The 22,950-nt window shown below is 45.4% G+C and overlaps 1 protein-coding gene across 2 annotated transcripts; it reads left to right on the top strand.

The window, feature by feature from the left end:
* Window positions 1–6,956: 6,956 nt before the first annotated feature.
* On the top strand, window positions 6,957–21,533 carry AMZ1 (archaelysin family metallopeptidase 1). 2 transcript variants are annotated; one of them, XM_072982768.2, is made up of 7 exons: window positions 6,957–7,085; window positions 13,751–14,090; window positions 14,745–14,912; window positions 15,346–15,474; window positions 19,001–19,167; window positions 20,058–20,234; window positions 20,786–21,533. In XM_072982768.2, the coding sequence occupies exons 2-7, from the start codon at window positions 13,787–13,789 to the stop codon at window positions 21,353–21,355; spliced, it is 1,515 nt and encodes a 504-aa protein (XP_072838869.2). In that variant the 5' UTR covers window positions 6,957–7,085; window positions 13,751–13,786; the 3' UTR covers window positions 21,356–21,533. The 2 variants fall into 2 exon arrangements, with proteins under 2 accessions (XP_072838869.2, XP_072838870.1); XM_072982769.2 differs by having other exon boundaries at window positions 20,673–21,533.
* The last annotated feature ends 1,417 nt before the right edge of the window (window positions 21,534–22,950 follow it).

Raw genomic sequence — 22,950 nt, 5'->3', positions numbered from 1 at the left:
CAAACTTCTCCTGAGGAAACAACGGTTCTCTCAGGGTTGCACCATCTTCAACAAACGGGTTGCTTGTCCTCGACGCCCATGGACCAGCCTGAACCTGTGAGGGTTCTTCGGGTTCGAGGTCATCTGTATCCTTCATCAATAATGGGGTGGTCTCTTCATACCCTGCAGATTCCCAGGGTATGTGGTTCTCTCCCTCGGTGTAACCCCAGGGTCCTGGTAGCCACCCAGTTTCCTGAGTTCTTCTACTGTAGATGCCATTGTCTCTTTTCTTCCCTTTCCCTTTCTATCTTCCTCTTCTCTTCCACTAACTTGCGTCTCCACTCTCGTGTCTCTCTTTCTCCCCAATAGGAGGGGCGTACTGACATTTCTCGCCTCCTCCTTTCCTCTGCCTCTCTTTTAGTTAGACCTACCGATTCCCACTGGCCGGTCCAAGGGTCTTGGATGGAGACCCATTCCCATCCACTCTCTTCCCTCTCTCTCTCTCTCCTGACTGACTTCCCCCGCAGCCCCCTCTTCTGGCTCTCTCCTCACCTTTCCCGCCCAAACTTGAGGAGTCTGGGTAGCTACCGCTAACCCTCGCATGTCCTGGGTAAGATCTAGGGTGTCCACTGCTGGATGAAGCATCCGTGGTGGGAAGGGCAGGGGAGCTGTTTGCGTGCCCACAGTGGCCTTAGGGCAAGACGGCACTCCCAACATCACCTCTCGACCCGGGGTACGGGTATCACAACATCAGTTTAAGTTTGCAGGGCAGCATCTCCTGTCAGTGCTTGGATCAGGGAATTGCATCACCCCTTAGCGCCGCATGTGAGTCTCCAGGATGTCGGAAAGAGAGGCCGGGCCCAGTGGATGGCATGGCGATGCCACAAGACCTTTCCTATATTTCACCATGTTTTCCCCTTCATTCATATTTTCCTCGACAGCTGGGCTAAAATGTTTAGATTTCCAAATAAAAAGAGATCATAGCACAGTGGCAAAGCGCTTGCATGACACAATCCTGGTCTTTGGCTACTTCCAGCGTAGATGGAATAGGTAAGCAGAAGATGAAACACAGCCTTCCTCTCCCTGAGAACTCGAGAGCATCTCATAGGGATTAGCAACCCCTTCTCTCCTGCTTCTGCTTTCAGACCAATTCTTACCAAACAGGGCTCCTGTGTGTCTTAGGGAGACTGTTGGGTGGGTGCCAGTGCTTCACATCTGAGGACCTACAAACATTTTCTTCACAGAAGCCACCAGCCGCTGCATTTTTAACTGAGAGTACATGGGCAGAATGGAGTAGCTCAAAGTTGTCCGTCACGGACAGATCTGCACTTTTTTTGATGAGATCTGCACACATGTTCCGCCTCAATAAGACACATCTTTTCAGTGTGCTGGTTGGAGGATTTCGGTAGTCCAAAAAAGTTTCTTTTCCGCTGTGGAAGGCCAAAGATTCTGGTCTGTTTCCAGCATAATCCTGAGCGGCAGCAACAGATCTTCATCCTGGCACCACATAAGGGAGGCCTTGGCTTTAAAGTGCCCCTTTTTAAACTTAATGATGCCTCAGAGTCGGAGAAGCACACACAAAAGGATAAGAAGAAGACGGCAAATGTGCATACAAACACACACAAATCATTTCTTTCATCAGAAGATTATGTAAGTCTGCAGCCTTCAAGGCAAAGCTTTTGTGATGATGACTCCCGGGAGCCATGGTGGAAAGAGACATGGCAGAACCCTTCCCAAACCAGTGAAGAAGAAAGGAACTGACAGGCGGAGAAAAAAAGAAAAATCACTGCCAGCTTCTAATCCTATATGCATGCTTGATACTAGGGAATGACAAGCTGGTTTGTTTCTGATCCACATCAGCTCTCCTCTGCTCATCTTGTCTGTTCTGTTCTGTTTCCACAGTTGTGTGTAATTAAAAAAAAAGATCATGAGCATTTGCAATTTTAAAAAAAGATTTACATACAATCTTCAGGCATTCCTTCATAAACATACTGATCTCAAAACACAGATTTACAAAAATGTGCCTTATCTTAAAACCAGCCCATAAAAACATGTAAGCAAGCATGTGAGCTGGGAACTCTCAGAAAGATTTGGAGATGCAATTAATTCAGGAAGTGGATTCGCAGAGAGAGATTTCCTGGAACATCCCTGCCTAGGGCTATAAGCCCAGGTGCAGTGGGTTTGCGCTGAAAACTGAAAACTGCAACATCTTTTAAAAAAGAAAGGAAGAAAAAGAAATGATGCCAACAGTAAGACATGAACTGGTATCCCTTGCTTTTTAAAGTGAAAGTTAGCCTATAGGTTGAACCTTAATGTAAGAAAAGGAATTGAGAGAAGGGCCAGTGTCTTGTTTGCCTAGTGGAGCTCTATGATTTCTGCCAAAGAGGATCTCCACTTTAACTTTTTAAAAAAGTGTCTAGTCATGCTTATGAAGAGACATTTAACAAAGGTGCAGCAATTATTGGGAAGCTCTTCTAAGTCAGAAAATGTCACTTCTAAAGACAAAGCCGCTTGGATATTCGGAAACCACTGCAAAAATCGGGCACATTCACAGAGAGGCAACAGATACTCGTTTTGGGACTGAATTGATGGGAGGATGGTTCAGTCTTTGCAATATGTAGGGCTGATCCTGGTGAAGGTCAGGTTAGTTCATAGGCTCTCTAGAAAAGAAGATTCTGTGGGTCTGAATTTGATTTGAAAATGTGGAGGGATCATGGGGGTTGTAGTAAACAAAAAAAGTAACTCCTCCAGGATCTGCTCAGGAAGAAGATTTTAATATCATTTCAGTTCCATCGGATCATTCTGCTCAATACTGATACACATTGGCAGCCCTATTGCTAAGTTTCCAGGCAGGATCCTATCTAGAAAGGTCAGAAATAGAACCCAAGATCTTCTGCCTGCTGCTGAGCAGCAGCCCTTCATGAAAAAATTCATCAGAAGTGGGCCTGATCAGAAAAAAACAAAAAACAAAAAACAAAAAACGGGCATTTCCAACATCCAAGAAACATACTTCCTAAAAAATACCAGCCAACACAGAAAAGAACAAGGCATTTAACTGTCTGCCGGCAATCTGCACACTTCACTAGTGCGTTTAATAAGACTCCATTGAAGGGAGAAGCGCGCAGAAAATCTTTGCTTACCAGATCCCCAGAGGCCAGATCCTGTCCCTGTGCCAGCCTATGGGGCTCTTCCGGCTGGCTTCCATGAGAACAGGATCTGCCTTCTAATCACCAATGCAAATTATACATATAATCACATTATGAAATCCTGGAGTGGAAAATGATACAGCATCTATTCTGGCTGCCAGAACTCCCCGGGGCAGTTCTGGCTCAAGGCACGAGGCATGAATTAATAGCAAGCGAGCCGAGCCCCACCATGTCGGATGGCTTAATTATCAGAGGGCAAAAGCAAAGTGATCTGAGTGACTGAAAATGATTGTAGTTCTTCAATCACAGTAAGCAAGGAGGCAGGGTGATGTAGAAAAGAAAAGGACTCCCCCCTCCCTTAAAAGAACCAGTTCCATCCATCATACTATAATCCTGCTCTAGAGCCATGCTTAATAACTGTTATAAACAAAGGTGTGGTTTACACGCTGCCTTTATTATGTATGGTGTTTGTAAGCAACTCCTCCTTCGAGAAACTCGTGACTGCATACAGGTTTCTCCTATCTGTCTTTTTCATCCAAATAACCCTCTCAGAGAGGGTTATACCTCGAGAAAATTATTGCCGTAAATTCACCCACAGACCTTCATGGGGATTAGAATTGTCCTTAATCTGGAACTTCAGAGAGGATGGATTAATGTTGTCTGGGGATGATGGAAGCTGTAGGCCAAACCACCTGGAGGGTACTGGGTTGGAAAAGGATGCCTGAGAGAAATGGCTGAGTTGCTGATAATAATAATAATAATAATAATAATAATAATAATAATAATAATAATAATAATAATAATAATAATAATAATAATAATAATAATAATAATAATAATAATAATAATTTATTGTCATTGTAAGTATATATACAGTATACCCATACAACGAAATTCACAGACACCCAGAGACCAGACACATGCACACACATAAAATTCCCCAAACACTCCCCACCCACTGATGAGAGGAAGTTTGAAAAAGAAGTGGGAAGTCCCAAGGTTACAAGCGCCTGGCGTGGCTCTTAGCAAATGGCATCCTGCAGTTCTAATCAGAGTAATTTCTCCGAAAAGGAAAATCCATCTGTTTATACCTGGGTTCTGCACAAATATGTTCAGTTTTGCCTGCTACTTTAAGGCTGAGGAAGCTGATAATTTTTTTCCATCCAAGTCTCTAGCGGGCGACCCAGTCCTGCTAGCAAAGCGGAAGAAGCCATTCACTTCCAGTGGGGAGGCTGCCCAAAGCTTTGAAGGAAGCCAATTAGCTCTGGGGCTGGATTGTGCCCACAGACCTCCCTCCAGCACGGACGTCCACCAAGCCTCCCACTTCAAAATGCCTGTTTTAATAATAACCACCAAATGCAAACCAAGAAGAAATAATGCGTGGAAATATTTCCCTGAACTTATGGAATAAAAAACACCAGTTCTAGGCAGTGCTATGTGAAGATTGTAATGTGCTCCTACTTGTGTATTACAGTGGACCCTCGACTTGCAGACGGCTCGACTTACAGACTTTTCGAGTTACAGACTTCTCTGGTCACAAAATTTAGGTTCGACTTGCAGCCAAAGAATCGACCTACAGACCAGAAAAAAAAAACACAACAAAATGGAACAAAAATGGCCAGTTACGGCATTAATCGGTTTTCAATGCATTGTAGGTCAATGGAGACTCGACCTACAGAGTTTTCGACTTGCAGCCACTGTTCCAATACGGATTAATTCCATAAGTAGAGGGTCCACTGTATTTTATATCACTGGGCTTTGAGGCCATGTCAAGATAAACAGCAGACAGGTATGGCTGGAGCTGTTTTTTGGATGTTTTAGGGTTACGGTGCTGGTACATCATTCCTGAACCTGGAATGTGCTGGTTGAGGGGGGTCAAGGTCCTTTAGCTGCAGGGCACAGGGCTGTGGAAAGCTGGATCTCAAAGGGTTCAAGGTTAAAGAGATCTGAATGTTCAGGGCAGTGTATCTTCTGTCTCACAGGCAACTTATACTGACCACAGGTAAACAAAGGACAACGGGAACTGTAGTTAGGAGAGTATTCTCCCTGAAATCTACATATCTGGACTAATCATCATCATCAACCATCAAGTCAATTCTGACTTCTGGTGACCCTTTTCAGGATTTTCCAGGCAGGGAATGCTCAGAGGTGGTTGACCCTTCCCTTCTTCTGGGGGCATCCCTGGGACTGTGCAGCTGGCCCAAGGCTACCCAGGCTGGCTCTACTCACAAGAGGCACAAAGAGGAATCAAACTCCCAACCTCTGGCTCTGCAGCCAATTACCGAAATCACTGAGCTAGCCAGCCAGTTATTTTTGGACTACAACTCCCCTAATTCTGCATCATAGTCACATTGGTTGGGACTTCTTGAAACGGAAGGTCAAGAGTCCACCACTCCAACTCCAGATCATTTTCCCTTTAAATCTGCTTTATCATGTAATCATGCTATGAAATGTGGATTGGTTTGCATCGCAGAATCCCAAACTGACTTACTGTTGTTGGGTAAGATGTAATGACAGGTATATAAGGACAAGCTCAAAAATGTAAGTCATCTCCATTGGGCTAAAATGATTAATGGCTCCTTCTGTTTGGTGTTCATCATTACAAGTGTGTGATCCCACAGGATCTATCTTGAGGGGTCAATGCAGCAATTTCAAAAGGATTCAGGAGCCAAAATATATCAGAGCAGTCACAGGGTGTCATTTATCATTGTGAAGGAAACCTATTATTTGGGGGTGGGCGACCTACAGACAAACAATGTTGAAGCTACGAAACCACTGCCCCTGGGAAAATTCTGAACTGACAGAAAGTAGGGTTTAAAACAGGAAAGTATGGGGGGGGGGAATCCATGCATAGATTTTAAAAACTGCATGACTTTTGGCATAGGACCTCAGCTCTATAAGGGCACAATCCACAGAGCATGTACAAAGTGCCACCTCTCTGAAGAGTTAGGAAATGTATGAAAGTAGCACAGTGCTTTCAGCATCGCATTAGGACTGAGAAGACTTAGATTAAAATTGCCACGCTTCGCTCAGGGAGTGCTCTGAAGCTGCCTTTCCCGGTTGCACCTGCTTCATCCAGAGGTTGTTTGAATAACAGGGGATCCAGAGAACCAAGCACACAGCTTTAAGCTGGGAGTGGGGTGGGGGGAGAGGGAAGGGATAGAAATACATAAGTGGGAGCGACCTTTTTTTTTGCTTTAAGAAAACCTGACACGAATATTTTAATTGTACCAGTAAAAATGCCCCCTGAACAGTGGTTGCCTTTTCTGAGTAGCCAGTAGGATATTTCCCACCATCCCCAAACAGGCTTCTCTGCTCCCTTGGAGGTGGGAGAGAAGTGGATGTTGCCAAGGGCGAGATATGGTTGTGAGCAGCCACCCTTCGGGTCATGCAAACAAGTGGTGGTCTTGGATGGGCACACTCAAAAGCCATTGCCTCTACAAAAGACCTGCCTGCCTTGCGCTGCTGGGTCCGACCCAGCTGCCTGCACGTTGCATCCACATTCACCGCTACGCCACGCTCCGTATCCCCAGCGCTCCTCCTTTACACACACACACACACACACACACACACACCCCGGAGAAAAGCCAGCCAAAAAGGGAGCGATCCAATCCCGACCAGGGGAAGGGAGAATCCTCCTGGCGGTTTGTTTTCCTCTCCTCGGGACTTCTCCCCGGCTTCCCCCAAACACTCCGCCTCCTTTGCGATCCTCCCTCCGCCCCCGCCACAGCCGGCTCCCTCCTGCCTCTCGTCTCTCCTCTCCCCAACCACCCACACACCGGCTTCCACACACACACACCGCCTCGGCAACGTCACAGCTTCGGCGGCGGCGGCGGCGGCGGCAGCCTTGGCCGGCCACTCACTCACTCACTCACCGGAGTCGCCTCGGCGCGCCGGGCTCGCCTCCCTGCAGCAGAGAGGGACCAGAGGCATCGCGCATCTCCCGCAGCGGCCGGAGAGGTAATGGATGGAAGCGGGCGGGCGGGTCGGCTGCAGGGTAGGAACCCCCTCCCCCCCGGCCAGGGCGGCGGTGGCTGCGCTGTAGCCGATCCTCGCCGTGCCAACCTTTGCAGGGCTGGCTTGACAGGAGAAAGATCGCCGCCCAGTCTTTTTGGTTAAGGAGCTTCTGAAGAGGATGGGGTGTCTTGTGTGTGTGTGTGTGTTGGGTGGGGGGAGACGGTGCGTGCCTCCGAGCCCGAGTGGGGTGTGGAGGGCGAGGGGAGTTTCGTGACCCGCCTCACTCCCGATCCTCGCGGAGGGAAGGCGGCCAGGCAGGAGGGGGGGGCTTCGAATCCCTGCGTCTCGATGCGCGCACGGCTGGACAGCAGGACGCGTCGGTCGGGTTCACCCAGGAGCGCGCGCGAGCGCCTGGAGGTCGGGGATTCCGGAGGAGTAAATAAATTCAAGGAATCCTGGCCGGAGGAGACCTGGTCCCTCTCCTCCCTTCTCCTCCCCTCCCCTCCCCTCCCGGGGTGTAGCCTGGGCCGATGCAGGAGAAGGCGCACGCCAGGCGGGAGGGAGACGCGCGTCCAGCCGGCCGGGGAACTTGCGAAGGGGAGAGCGCTCGGCCCCGCTCGCGGGATGCCCGCGGCTTTTGCGAGCTGGACGGGGCGTCCGCGGGAACGTGGGAGTGGAAGGCGGGCGGTGGGGCGCCCGTGATCGCTGGGGAAGGACCCCCCACCGGGCGCCCCGTTCGAGGGGACCTACCATCGCCCCGGGTCGCCCAAGTCCGACGAGAGACGCGAAGGGCCGGCATACACGGCGAGTAAGCGCAGGCTGCGACACCAGGAGAGACTCCAGAGCAGCGCTTGCATTTTAGAAATAGTTCTCCGTCTCTCTCTCTCTTTCTGAGTGTGTATGAGTGTGTGTGTGTGAGAGAATGAAATTTACTTTCTGCTGGCTGGGGGGGGTGGGTGTTCCTGGGACTTAGTCCCCAAAGGCAACATTTCTGAGCTCTGGTGATGATGAGGATTCTCCTCCAATTCTAGATGATAATCAAGGTGGTTAACACTGGGAAACAAGCCCACGCAAACAAACCATCCTGGAAATGCGCCCGTCAAAAGTGTCAAGGGACCGAGAGTGTGAACCAGTTAAGCTCCCTTCAGAAAGCAAGGCCTCCGATGTGCACAAGTCCTCTGAACCCAAAGTCTGTCTTTGCTGAAAAGGCAGCTGAGGAGTGTGTGTGTGTGTGTGTGTGTGTGGGTCCCGCTTAGCTGAGCACCCTTGGGCAGAGAAGTTCCAGGGGCAAGGAGGGGTGTCACAAAGAAGCATCTCTTTCTGGCATTTCCGGCAAACTGTGCCTGGGAAGGAAGGGGTCAGAGGAAAACCTGGCCCCCCCAAGTGCAAGATAAGTCTTTCGGATAGCCCAGTCCCGTGTAAGGCTTCCGAGGTCTGAACAAGCATTTTGAATCTTGCTGGGAAGCAGACCAGTCGCTGGTTGTACTAAGCAGGATCTTCCACCTTTCCACTGACCCGTCTCTCAAAAGTTTGCTTGCCACGTTCTGCTCCAGTAGAAGTTTCAAAACACTCTTCAAAGTCCAGCCTGTAAATATTCCAAAAACCGCCATGCAGGATCAGTCCTTTGTTCTCCTTTGGTGTGCCTTGCCTAGTCCTGCTGAAAAGGCTTTTTTTTGCCATGCAGCCCCTCCCTACACCAGAGTTGACCTACTTTCTGAAGGAGAGGATCCTAGTGTAAGGAAGGGAGACAGCTTGGGTTTCTTCCCTGGGGCACAATATTTTGCCGGTGCAGAAAAGCAACTCCTGCCTCATGTGTCTTTGATGGCTCTTCACCTGCGTGCTTCTGAGCGGAGTGGGTCCGTTCATTCCAGTGCAAGTCGGAAAGGACTGGGTTCTCCACTCACAAGCATGCATGTATGAATAGGGCCAACACACTGTTAAATCTTGGGAATAGGTAAATCTGTTCTCAAGTACCTGCCATGTCAGCATTCATTATTTTGTACAAGCAGGTTGAGATTATTCTGCAATAAGCATCATTTCTCCTCCGACACCCTCCAAGAAGTACGAAGCAGAACAAGATGTCCTGAGCTGTGCAGAGAAGCTGTTATTTGCCCTTCAGCTGCTCTCCAGACATAGTTTCTGTTTTGACGAGCTCCCAATGACAATCTATGTATGCGTCTGGTACATTGAAAGTGGCAGAGGAGGCTCCTCTTCTGAAGAGTCTTCCTAGGACCAGGTGCCACAAACACCAAGGAGAACATCATGAACTCCAAGAAGAGGCTGGGATCTTTGGGCCAAGCACAGTCCCCGTAGCTCTGATGCAGACTGACCGATTAGTCAAAAAACATCCTGCCAAAATAAAATAAAGGCCATGCCCTGGTGGAGCTGCATGGTATTATCCATGACAGAACAGGTCCAGATCCTTTCTCTGCCTCCTGCTTAGGGCAACAGTGTTAGTCTGCTGCGGCAAACACAACAGACCATCTTTATGTCAGCTAAAAGACAAATTTTTATGGGGCATACGTTTTCATGAAACAGGCTGCAGCCCACAAAAGGTTAAGTGTCAGATAAAATGTGTTTCACTGTGTGACACAAGGGCCTGCATTGTTTTAATTACAGTTTGGAACATTGAGGGCTGTCCCCTTGCATTCAAGGGTATATGGATGTTTTCCCTCTACAGGTTCATCTCTTCCTTCTTGTTTTACAAACTGGAAAAGGAGGAGGGCAAAGGGGGTGCCCATTTTACTCCAGGCTGCCACCTCCAGGGATGGTCTTGCAAAATCCGACTCAGAACTTCCACTCTTCAGGTTTAGGCCGGAGAGCTTGTATGTAAAACTAAACACAGGTTGCAAAACGATGGCCTTTTGCTTCCCAGACATTTCAGCTGCAGTTAGAAATGTAAAGATCTGGAAAAGGGTTGGAAGAGGGGAGAGAACAGAACAAAAAAAATCTTGAAATAAAGCAGCTCCCCTCCCCCCATGCCCGCACTCGATTGTTTTCAATTTTTTTCAGTGGAACCATTGTAGAAGGTAGATCAACACTCAAGAAAAGACTTATGGGTGGAAAGAGCGAAATGCTTTTTAATAGGTTTTACTCACCCAAAATGTTACACAAATTCATACTGCAAAACTGTGCAGTATGAACATTTGCACACAACGCTGTCTGCTGAATTAGACAATAATTCCACTAGATGTCTTTTTGCACCTGGTAGGAATCAACTTGATGGCATGTATGATTATTAGATGCTACCATTGGCAGGAGAGTTTTATGAAACCCAGGGTATCAGTCTTTGCAGCGCTAACTTTTTTTAATATGGCATAGTCAGGTGTTGGATAAAGCAAACTATTTTTCAGATTTTATAAATATGCCACATCGCGTAATGCTTGATGTGAATGAAGTTTTGAACGAAACCTTTTATATTGCTAAAGCAGGAGAATAAACATTGGATTAGATCTGATCTGGAAGCAAGTGTTGCAGAAACATCACTTCTTCCCCAGATTTCCCTTTCATCCAGTGGGGAGAAAAACCTACTGTGATTTCTTTTTTCTGCTGGCTTTACTCTAGCCACAAGTTCTTTCACAAGCTGTCCATGTTCTGGGAAACAGAAGATGAATTGTTAAGAGAAGCTACCGGAACAATTTTGCTTGAAGCTACAGGTAGAAGAACCCTCCGAAGAATAAAAGTAGACAATCCTAGGAACAAATGTTGTGCTTTTCTGAATTTCTTGTCTCAGCTTTTTCCCAGCATATTTCAATATTTTCTCAATTCCTTCAAGACTTCATTAGGTACCACGAACATTCTTTTTCAATATCTGTCAACAATGAGAATATGACTTTCAACAGTGAGGCCTCAGCCGGCAAAAAACCATTGCTGTTCTCAGTAAGGCAGACCCGGGATCTGTCACTTGTTACTTATGGGTCTTCTGGGCTTTTCACCGAGGCTGATGTTCTATGCATTTTCCTCCTGATTTATTTGCCGAGTACAGCCACCAACGCCAGCGGTTAATCTATATTAGTAGGTTTAGCTTGTGGGACGTCTGGGTGCTCACAATGCCTGATCAAATTGTTGTAACCTAGAAGGGGTGGAATATCAATGGAGAAGTGGCAATAGCCGGCTAGAGAAGGGACAGGGCACAGAAAGCCGAGTATGCAGCCACACTAGCCAACTGACTGAGATGAGAGGATGGTTTCAGTTCTAAAGAACCCTGAGGAACTGACTCCTCATTTTCCTTTTGCCTCAGGATTGACTGAGGGCCAAATTAGATGTTATAGACAGCCCCATCAGAGAAGATGGCATTACAGTAGTATTTCAGAGATGTGATTCAGGGCAACCTTTGTGAGGGAGCAGTTACAGCTGCAAATGAAGCCTGTAATATCGGTCACTGACCAATCAGAAAACAAAGCAAGCTACAAACTACAGGAGTAAAAAGATCCTAAGGTCACAATCAGATGGTCTCAGCACTAAAGTAATTCCCTCTATAAATCACGAGGTAGCTGTAGTGTATAGCCAGGCTGAAGTGAAACCTGGCATCCTATGGAGAAGCCTTCCCCTCCCCACAACTTTGAGGATGATGGCAGTGCTTGCCCAATACACTTGGAGTATTGGGGGAAGTACCGTTGGCGAGTGCACTGAAAATTGATGTACCACGATCTTTCAAGCATCGCAGGGTGTTTTGGGGATAGCGCCCTGTGCGGAAGCAAGAAAGAGAAGGTGAAGATGAAGAAGACTCCATAGCATGCACAGGCTGATAGTCACACCCTCTCCTCTTCACAACAGTCCCGTGGGAAGGAAATCTGTGAAACTGAGAGGTAATAATCCAAGTAAACTGATCCAAGGACATAGCATCATAGAATCTGAAATGACTTCAGAATCTTCTGGTCTAGTCATGTATCACTGTAGGGACACCATGGTTGAAGTATTGGTAGTAGCTGGTCATTCATCCTCCACATGAAAACCTCAAATGAATCTGTTCCACTGTCAAACAGCTCACATTGTCCAGAAGACTCCCTAGTTCCCTCCCACTGGACACTATGTACATTACACCTAAAGAAACACCTGGTGCTCCAGAGGGAGCTGAACGCCAGCTGCCCTCATGCTTGGCAAATGGCAATGCTGATGACAGTTAGAGGAGTCCCACAACATTTGGATTCCCTTCTCCTGCACTATGCCATGTTGAAAGTCAGGCAAGAAGTGGAATGACACAAGTTGGCAATTTTGTGAGTAGAAAGTACTAAACTGCTTTCTTTCTAGAGGAGCATTCCTTCAAAGTTGCCACGCCCTGAGCAATCACATCTAGAAATGAGGTCTGTGTTTACCTCCCACTGGCCAATCACAAAACAAGAAATGAACTTGCAATTTGTGAAGCAGAGAAAACTATCTTAGTAGGAGAAGCAAATGTGTTTTACTTCTTAAGGGGAACTGACATCTAATGGTGTATAACTGCATTTTTGTTTGTTTTGACCCTAGGTTGCACAGCTTCTAATTTAGTACTGATATGACCATGAGGATACTCTGTGTGTATCTCTCTCTCTCTCTGTCTAGCTAGGAAGAAATTCAAACTGACAGCTTGCAAACTGTATGTGGGTGGATATTGATCTATCCGCTTCATTTCTGTCTCATGGCCACTCAAGGCAATAATCAACATATGAAAACAGTTTAGAACCAAAGCAACAATAACAACCCAATAAACCACTGAAGCATTGTCGTTGCATTCATTTCTGATAACTTGGGGAATCACAAACCTAAATAAATTACTCTGTGTGTAAATATTGGTTGCAATAACTCAGAGTATCTCTAGCTATCTTGTATGAAATATTTAAATATATTTGCTGTCATGCATCTACGATTATAAGCAGGCACTTAATGAGTTACATCCTCGGAACAATGCAAAAGCACATACATAAAGAACTTTTAAAAGTACAGTAGCAAAACCGTATCCTCATTTGATTAGTTACTATTATCTTAGATAGTCAGGTAGATACGACATAATGGAGCAAACGTAGGCATAAATGAATTGCAAATAAATTGCAAATGCAAGCGTTAAAAACAGAAAGCTTTTCCAGGATATTTCAAGCATGGCCTTCTGTCTCTCTTCAGAAAAACGAGAGCACCAACACAAAAGGCTTTTGACATCCTGCTCTAAACCTCATTCGTCTGCACAGCTGTGCCATGTTTATTATACTGCTGACGTTTCTTGTTATCACTCCAGAATGTGTCTATGTGTGGAAGGTAGTATGGGGCAAAACAGAGAGTGAGTGGCATAGAACTGAACTTTCAAAGAGAATAATTCATGGGAACGTGTCACTCTTGGGGAGTTGCTTGATCATCACCAATTTACAAAGGGAATCATTTATGAAATGATGGCTGCATGCATGGTTGCTTACCATGTAATTTAGAGATGCCTAGCATGGCAGTAACTGTAAATACTTGTGCTATATTTACAGAAGGAGCCTGGCGAGGGAGAAATATTTGCTAACTGTTGATAGTTCCCCTGGTCCTTTTGAAAATGGATTTAGGATGATCCTGGGTTTTGTGCATGAAACATGGACTGGTGAAACTTCTTGGCTCTTAATCACTATGTTACTGAAACAGCGGCAGTTCAAGATCACACAGAGCCCTTCAAGTGAGAGCAAAGTGTGGAGTTGATTATTGTTGTCCTCTTCTTGTAGAAGACAGTGTCATCGGACCAGGGACTGCCACCAGAAATGTTGCAGTGCAGACACGCTCAGGAGTTCAGCTTTGGACCGCGAGCGCTGAAGGATGCTCTGATATCAACCAACCCTGCCCTGCAGGAACTTTACTCCAAGGCCTTCTCCAGCGCTGAAAAGCTCTTCCTTTCAGAGGCCTACAACCCTCACAGGACGCTTTTCTGCAGCTTGTTCATCAGGACAGCCTTTGACTGGCTCCTCAGCCATCCTGACGCCCCCGAAGATTTTGAAACCTTCTACTATTCCCTGTTGAGGAGAAAGCAACGATTCTGCCGCAAGCACATATACCTGCAGCCCATAGGTAACTTAAGAGTCTTTGGCACTGTCTAAATCATGGTGGGCAGATGGTGCTTCTGCTGGCAGGCCTCTCTGGGTGCTTTGTAGCAGATCAGCAAAGGGTTCCCTCTGCCCACTGTCTGACAAAGCAAAACTAAACTTTTGTCTCCTTCCTGAATTACTTGCTAATGAAGAGTGCTTGAGGGGTAAAATAACATATTTTTCTGGGTTTGTAGAGAAGTCATTTTAATTATTAATGAAACAATTCTTGATATCTTCTAGTTCAGTAGTGTCAGCGTTGACTGTCAGCCGCTCTCCAGGAATTCAGATGGATTCTTTTTGAGTCCTATCCATGGTATTCCTGGGTCCATCCAAGTACTAAACAAGGCTCGATCTTACATAGCTTCTAATATCAGATAAGATCACGGGTGTTCAGGGTGGCATGGGCTACGTTCCAGCTTATCAAAGTGATGCATTTCCTGGGAAGTCCCATATTGCTTACAATGTGCATAGGTCAGGTTTTTTTTTGTAAAAATGATAACATTGAAGGACTGTGCTCTGGGATTTCTCCTTCTCTTTGTTTCTTGCATGTGGAACATGGCTCTTCCCCTTCATACTCGGGAAGGCCATGTGAAAACTACACAGCCTGAAAGTAACAGCTTGATGCTTCTGTTTGTAGATCTAAGCGAAGGTTCTGTTGGGGTCTCCCTGCTGGATTCCTTGCGGAGCTGTGTCGAGTCTTTCTTCTTGGGCCTACGGGTCAAGTGCCTTCCTTCCATCCCAGTCTCCTCCATCCATTGCTGTTACCGCCACAACCAAGATTCAGACAGAGTGCAACTTCATACTGGTAAGGTGACAAACAAGTAGAGACTTTGGTCAGGCCCTCAGATTACCCTCCCCTTCAGTTCCATTTGGCTATGTATTATTAATTTTGCCCACCTGGTAGGGAGGGAGGAAGGGAGTGAAGCAGGAAACATCCTGTTTCCCTGGAAAACACATTTTATGCCCAACGCCTAATGATCTGATAGACAATTGTTATCAGGTTTTCCTCCTGGGCATTATTTTCAGATATAGCCTTCCTTTATGTCATCAGGGAAAAAGTTGCTCACCCAGAGGAGGAAACAGCCAGGGTCTACGCATGATGAAACCTTGATTAGACCAACACTTTATAGTTTAGTGATAGGCACATCTTGACTTTTCCCTTGAACTGAAGAAATGTGACAATGGCTAACAACTAGTAGTAAGCTGCAACTAGAGTTCTTCCCCCTCTGCTTCCACAGATGGGATCCTGAACTTTCTGAAGAACAACAAGCCAATGGACGCCCTCTGCGTCTTGGGCCTCACCCTTGCTGACCTCTACCCATGCGAAACATGGAGCTTCACCTTCGGGAAGTTCTTGCCAGGCCAAGGTTTGCTTTATAATCTTCTTCAAAAAAGGAGTGGGCAGTAATCCCCCCTCCCCTTGATATGCCCATGCTGTATCTACCTTACAGGAATAGAACTCCCAGGGCAGATGGTGGCACCTTGCATGAATCAGTCAGAGTTATCAGTTGCCCCAGATATTTTAAAGCTTGGGAAAGTTCCCTCTTTGGATCAGAACTGGCTAGACTGAATCCCATGGCAGAGTGGTTAAACTGTAGTTAAGCTTCTGCCGGTAACCCTAACCCTAACCCTAACCCCAGGAAATCGCTGTACAATGAGGTTTTTGCGATCGCAAAACGATGGTCTAAATGGTTTTTTTCGTTTAATGATGATCGGTTCCCTGCTTCGGGAAACGATTTTCGCTTTACGAAATCAGCAAACAGCTTATCGCTGGGTTTCAAAATGGCTGCCAGCTGAAGAAAATGGCCCCCCGCTGTTTTCTAGGACGGATTCCTCACTTTACAGGCACTGAAAATGGCCGCCGTATGGAGGATCTTCACTGGACGAGCAGGTATTCAGCCCATTGGAACGCATTTAACAGTTTTCAATGCGTTTCAATGGGTTTTTAAAATTTCGTTTGACCGTGTTTTCGCTCTACAGTGATTTCGCTGGAACGAATTAACATTGTCAAGCGAGGCACCACTGTAATTTTATTTGGCATACGCGTTTATGGATTGTTGTCCAATGTTGAGAAGTGTATTGCCTCAGTAAATTTTAGTGTGGCTGTGTGTATCTGAAGAATCAGATGACCGTCCTCAAATAATAATAACTGTGTGCCATCAAGTGAATTTTGACTTATGGCAATCCTTTCCAGGGCTTTCTAGGTAGAGAATACATATACTGATCAAATTCCTCACCTCTGACTCCACCACCAGATCACTAAACCACTGACATATCCAGCCAGGTAGTTCTCAAAGGCCTAGAGCAGTTAAAAAAGACAAGACTCTTTGCTGTTCATGAATCATGGCATTGTCATTGTGGCCCTGATAAAATTCCATGCAAGAGGCTGCACAGATTGAAGTCCTCACCTGGAAAGCACCCAACATCTTTGCACCCATTTGCTGTTACTCCCTCAATTTCTCTTCTCCTTTTATTTTCTTGTACCGCCAACTGTTTGATTATAAGCTCTTTGGAGGAGGGAATGATGAGGCCAGACCCACAGAAGCAGACACTAAGTGCTTTCTCTTCCCCCTCCAACTTCCCATTTTTTGAATGGAATGATTTAATGCAGAGTGAAACAATGATAGATTGTGGATCTCACATCCTGAAATTCTGCCAGTTCTTCTGCTATTACAGTGTGTGTGTGTTTTAACAACACCTCCACTCTTCCGTCTCTTTATTAGATGTTGAATATATAATGGGGTAAGGGTGTCAACGAAGCTTGCTAGACTGTAATTAGCTGGGAAGGCTCTATCTCCCTATTTATAAAAGGCAGTGATTACGCTGGTAAAACCAACCAACACAGGTCACTTTGATTTTTTTAAAAGAAGAGTAAGAAGAACTACAGAAACCTGCTACATGTTAAAATTGTAATGTACAGTAATTTGGCTAGTACTGTAAATCAGTGGTCCCCAACCTTGGGCCTCCAGATGTTCTTGGACTACAACTCCCAGAAGCCTCTGCTGGCCAGGATATCTGGGAATTGAAGTCCAAGAACATCTGGAGGCCCAAGGTTGGGGACCACTGCTGTAAATGACACGATGCTGCTTTTTAAAATAGATTCTGCACCCTTTAGCAATTGTTTCTGATTGCAATTCATTTCATTGCATTTCTGTAACTCTGAATTATTTGTTGTAAGCCCCCAGGGGATTTATTTGAAAGGTGAGGCTGAAATTCCTGTAACTAATCAATAAATAAAAAGATAAATGCTGGCTGGGGCACACTAGTTAAGAAACCTTGCAACAGAGGTTGTATCCTCCCCTTATACTGCGGATACGTATGTAGCTACTTCCAGATCCAGCTGAATAAACAATAATTATCATTCTGTAACTGAGCAGACCAAGTTTATAAATATCATATGATACTTAATATATCCAATCAACTGCTACATTTTAATGTCATTTAACCTGTTTATGTTAAAAATCAACACTGTGACCTGAACAGGAGGAACACATCTAATCTTAAAAGTAATATTACTTATTGGGAAAGTAATATTACAATATTTAAAGTGTTAGATCTGTCGGTCGTCCTTAGATCTATCGGTCGTTCTTTAGATCTATCGGTCGTCTTATCCTGCAATGCAAAGCAATGATTTTAACACTAATGTGTGAAACAGACCAGATTATGTCCAACTTCCGGGACAGGTTCAAGGTAGCTCTGAAGGCAGATCCCCACCAACCACGCTACTCTGAGTCAGCCCACTCCTGCCTGCCTCCTTTCTTTTAACATGCTTGTCTCCATGCCTCTTTCCTGCTCTCTCTCTCTCTGTGTGCACATGAGAGCGAGAGCAAGAAAAAAAATTGAGAGAGAGAGAGAGAGAGAGAGACTGTGTGTGAATATCCAGTTTTGCTCTTGGGTGCTTTGGCTACAGTGCCTTCCAGCCCACCTACCACAGTGAGTAACAGCTGCCACTGACAACTCCACACCCTGGAATATTAAGTGACTCAGAGGAGGGAAACTGACAACTGAGAGGCTGTTGTGAAGCGGAGGAGAATAGGTGGAGCAGGAGACACATAAACATCAAGGCTGCCAAGAAAACACTGTTTAGATAAGTCCCCTCCCTGTTCACACCTTGAAAAGTGGTTTTCAAATGCCGCCAGAGTCGGAACTGCCCTTGGAAATCAATGGAGAAACCCAGTACTATCATGTGGTTGAAAGTAAGCAGCTCTCTCTCTCTCTCTCTCTCTCTCTCTCTCTCTCTCTCTCTCTGTGTGTGTGTGTTTTGAACCTCCCAAGAATTAAGATAAAATCCCCAATTGGAAAGGTGAGGGGAAGAAATATAATGAAGCTTGAGTAGGTTTTATACAGAATGCTGATTGGCCGCAGGACAGAAGAAAAAAAAGGAGAGAAATATGGATGGAGAATGGAGGGGAATGGGGGTGACTGAAAATTCTTAATATTTAAATGTTTTAATATTTTGGAACGTTTGTTAATCAGTAAATGTATTCATTGAACCACTGGATATTTGTGGCTCCTAAATTTTAACAGTTCTTCACTATGTAACCATGCATTTTGAGCTGGCTGTTCATCAGGTATCTACAAACTCCCCATCCGTGACCCTCTCGAAATAACCACTTAGCACTAATTTCTAACCATTTCTATGTTGGCGTACTTGCTATGTACGTAATAAATCCTAACTACTTCTCTGTTGCCGTGTTTGAAATTTTTGTCTGTTGTAGTCATAGGAGGTAACACAGCCGTTATATATTTTTTAAATATTTCATTATAAAACAGATGACTCTTTTATAAAACCCCACCCCTAGCTAACGGTGGTTTTCCTGTGCAGGAGGAGCATCCGTGGAAATAAGACCAATGTCTCCAACCTCTTGTTTCTTTTCTTTTTTTTCCCTACAGAAGTGGGTGTCTGTAGCTTTGCCAGGTTTTCTGGCGACTTCCCCCAGGTGGGTTGCACCATTTTAAACCCATCTCCATGGAGACAGGAGGTGCACGATGAAGCTGTGGAGCAGGCCAGAAACCAGACACTGCTGTTCAACATGCTAGAGATGCTCCAGTGTTGCAAGGCAAGATATGCTATGTTTGCAAAGCCACAGCTGGGTGATGAGAGCATGTGCTCTCATCACAGAAAGCCCCCAGGCTTTCTGTAGGCAGAGCCTTTTAGCCCCTGCATGTCCAGCTAAAAGGATCTCCATAAGGAGGGAATGGAAAAGACTCTTCTTTTTCAGACAATCAGAGAATATTGGGCTAGCTGAATAAATTGTTTGATCTGACTGAAGGTTCCTTCCAAAGATGTAACTAACCTTCAGTATGAGAGCTGTGTTTCAAGGCGACCTGCTGGCAGCTCAAAGACAAAGGCTTAATGTAATGAAACCTATCAGAAGCTGGAAGGAGAATGTGACAGGAGCTGAGGAGTTGGCTGTGGAAGCTGGTGATGCATCTCTTACTTCTAAGTTTGAACTTCGAAGCAGCTATCCAAGCTACTGACCCAATCCCTAAGAGAGGGCTCAGGACCTTGGACATTTCCTGTAAAGTTGGGACTCAAACACCAAATGGATTCGTTGCTTCCAAAACACCGGTGTCACCAGCTTCTCTTAGTAGGGAAAGACTGTTTTGAAAGGTGAGAAGGTGAGACGAGGAGGAAAAATATATAAGGATAAAGATTTGTCTCTCAGCCACCCTGAGAAGCTTGGTGCTGAATCTGCACCTACATAGTATATTTTCAGTATTTGCAAAAGTCATTGTCAAGAGGAAATAAAATTGTCATTTGTCTTAAGAGGCCTAGGAATTTGCTAACCAGAGCTCTGGAAATGATAGTTTATCACTGCATGCAATTACTGTCCAAAGATACAGCTGAACTGGGTTGTGTTCTGCTACAAGAGCAGTAACAGGGAAAGGTGGGCAAGAGAATCAGCACAAGTTCCATTTTTCTTATTCTGGCTTTTCCAAACAAAAGGTCACATGCCATGAGATCTGTCACCTGATTGGCTTGGGAAACTGTCGCTGGCTTCAGTGCATCATGCAAGGCGCCTTGAGTTTGGATGAAGTTCTGCTGCGGCCTCTGGAGCCTTGCCCAATATGTCTTCGGAAGCTGCAGTACGTTGTAGGCTTCAAACTCATTGAGCGCTACAGGGTAAGAGAATGAAAGAATGATACGCTACAGCCCCTCCGTTCTGCAGAGCAGGGTCACCGAGTCTCCGCCCCGTTCTGCACCAATCTGTTTATAATCCACACCAGAGGGTGGTGAAATGGAAGAGGCTCTTGCAGAGCAAATGCCACTGAGTGGCTCAAACAAGTGAGAAATGAACACTACTCATAGATGAGCCCTTGTAACTGCAACATAAACACAGGGTTGGGTACTGGGGTATAATTATTAAGACACCAGATAATGTTGTTGTTATTATTTTTAACTATAACTTTCTAGTTCATATGGTGGCTTAACAAAAGTACAGAAGCGATGTGTGTGCATTGTTTGGTGACTTTCTGGAGCTAGAATAGTGCTCAGTAAAACTCCTTCAAATTGACTTGAATATGTACATTTTGTTTGCATAATTTCTTCTGCTTCTGACAGTTCATGGGAAGAGAGAGTCTAGGTATGGCATGGAGAGTTATCTGCAATGGAAAACAGCAACAGGGAGAAGAAAAAATACCCAATGTATTTTAATTTTTTTTCCTTTGGCACAGAAACTCTATGCTTGGATGGAAACCCTTTTGTCTACCTGGCTCAGCCAAGAACCGTCAGAGCTGTCAGTGTCGGAGGATGCTCTGCCACACAGCACAGACTCTGGAATGGGTTGTGAGAACGACTCGGAGGTGGTAACATCCCTCTCAGAATCCTTGACCCCAGACACTTGCAGCCAAGCAGTTTCCACATTACAGGATCTTGACCTTGATGAACAATCCTGTTCTCTGGCTGATGAGCCCAGCCAAGAACAACTAGGTGGAGCGCCCAAGCCTTTGGACATTATTAAGGAATACACGCTTTGGCTCAAAATGTGTATTGCTGCTCTTGAAAGAGAGGTCTCTGAAGAGGAGATTCTGCAAGTGGACAGGGCTGTGGATGCCACGGAGAAGTGGGAAATGTTCACGGGGCAATTGCCCAGCACCCGAAGAGACCTTCCTCTTCCAACTGATAGTCCAGGGCTAAGAAAGGTCCTTGGAGGCAAGTTCTCCTCCTTGAGGAGAAAACTGAGCTCCAGAAAATTGGCAAGAGCAGAATCTTCCCCACGTCACTGGAAATGGGAAGAGAGCTAGCCCCATTTGAGACACTTTGCCTGATTCCTGTGAAAAACAAAATAATTGGTGGTTTAAATGTAGAATTTTGTTAAGTCTTGTTTTCCTTGTTTCCTCTCATCCTTTTCACTGCAAGTTCTCATCTTTTTGTCAGAGAAAGAACTCCCCAAGTGCAATAAAATAAATTTCTTCTACTGAAGTTTGTTCTTGTCCTTCTTGAAGCAGATTCTTGAGCCACTTTGCAGAAAATCACCCACAGTAGCTTTATAGTTTTCCTGGGCAAAAGAATACCAAAGGCCGGTAAGATTTTTTTTTTTATGCTTTTGGAACCTGGGATAACTTCCATTGCAAGCAAACAGCCATTCCCTCCTTACTCTCAAATTCTGCCTTCTTGAAGGCAACTTTATTGTGCATACAGTGATCCAAGAATATGAGAAAGTTGGTGTTGGTTCCAGATTTGGATGAAGGACACCCCAATCAACTTTTCCTCACCAGCATGGGTCCTCTGACTAGCATTGATACTTACTGCCACTTCTCTTCCTGATCGCTGCTATTAACTGCTTGCTTGCCTACCACACAGAGAAGCAATAAGCAGGCAGAATTTAACAGGGACAGTGAGTCTGCTCCAGGTTTTACTTGGAACTTTATAGGAGCTCTCTAAAGTGCTGAATCTGTTTTTGGATCAGGGTCCCACACCCTGGCTAGCTCCTTTATAGTTGAAGACTAAAACCCAGGGTGAATTCACTTGCTCAGTCAGTCACCAGTCTCCACCAGGAAGGACATTTATGATTATGTATTGCTCTTTCATACCTGCCACCAATGTCTAGGCCAAGGTGAGAAGCAGGTGAACATGCTATAGAAAAAAAAAGAGCAGGAGATTGCTGTTGGGATGTGGAGGTCCGGCGGGGATCTGACTAGTTTGGCTCTTGCAGAAAGTGCATTTTTCTGCTCAGTTCAGTTCCAACATAGGCTGACAGGTTCTATAAGAATTACAGTTTCTATGGCTAGCTAATCAGCCTAGAGAGAGAAAGTTGTCCATCTAAACCAGACATTTCCAGCTTTGGTTGCAAAGCTGAACTTCCTTCACATGGATCTTGTCAGATCCTGGAAGGTGAGCAGGGTGGCTAATGTTTAGTAGGTGGAAGACCACCAAACATATCCAGATATGATTAGGAAAGGGTCCTGCTCCAGAACCTGCTGAAACATCACTAACAGTCAGAGTTGACAATACTAGATTGGATAATGCTGAAGCTTCCTGTATTTTTCCAGTACTGAGATGGTCAAGAGTTTCCCTACCTCAGGGGAAAATGCCTTTAAACCAGTTCAGTTACAATCTGGTGTAAATCTGGGCAAAGTCTCAATGTTTCTCTCATTTCAACCATAAATGATCATGAGTCAGTGAAGAATATCTGTCCAAAAAGGTAAAGAAGTAAAGCCCACTTCTGGGCTTCATGGACAAATAGAAGGACACTACATGAGCTGCCTTTGTATTTTTATATTACCACTTCTACCATATGGGATTTCCCAAAATGAGCTTTTGATTTGGATTCTTTATCCAAGTACAGGCAGGCATAACACTGGTTCTGGGGAAAGGACTGGAGGAAAGTGGGGGTGGG

The sequence above is a fragment of the Pogona vitticeps genome, chromosome 13 (genome assembly GCF_051106095.1).
Source record: "Pogona vitticeps strain Pit_001003342236 chromosome 13, PviZW2.1, whole genome shotgun sequence".
Taxonomy (NCBI): domain Eukaryota; kingdom Metazoa; phylum Chordata; class Lepidosauria; order Squamata; family Agamidae; genus Pogona; species Pogona vitticeps.
The sequence above is the reverse complement of the archived record's forward strand: the minus strand, read 5'-3'. Positions and strand labels throughout refer to the sequence as shown.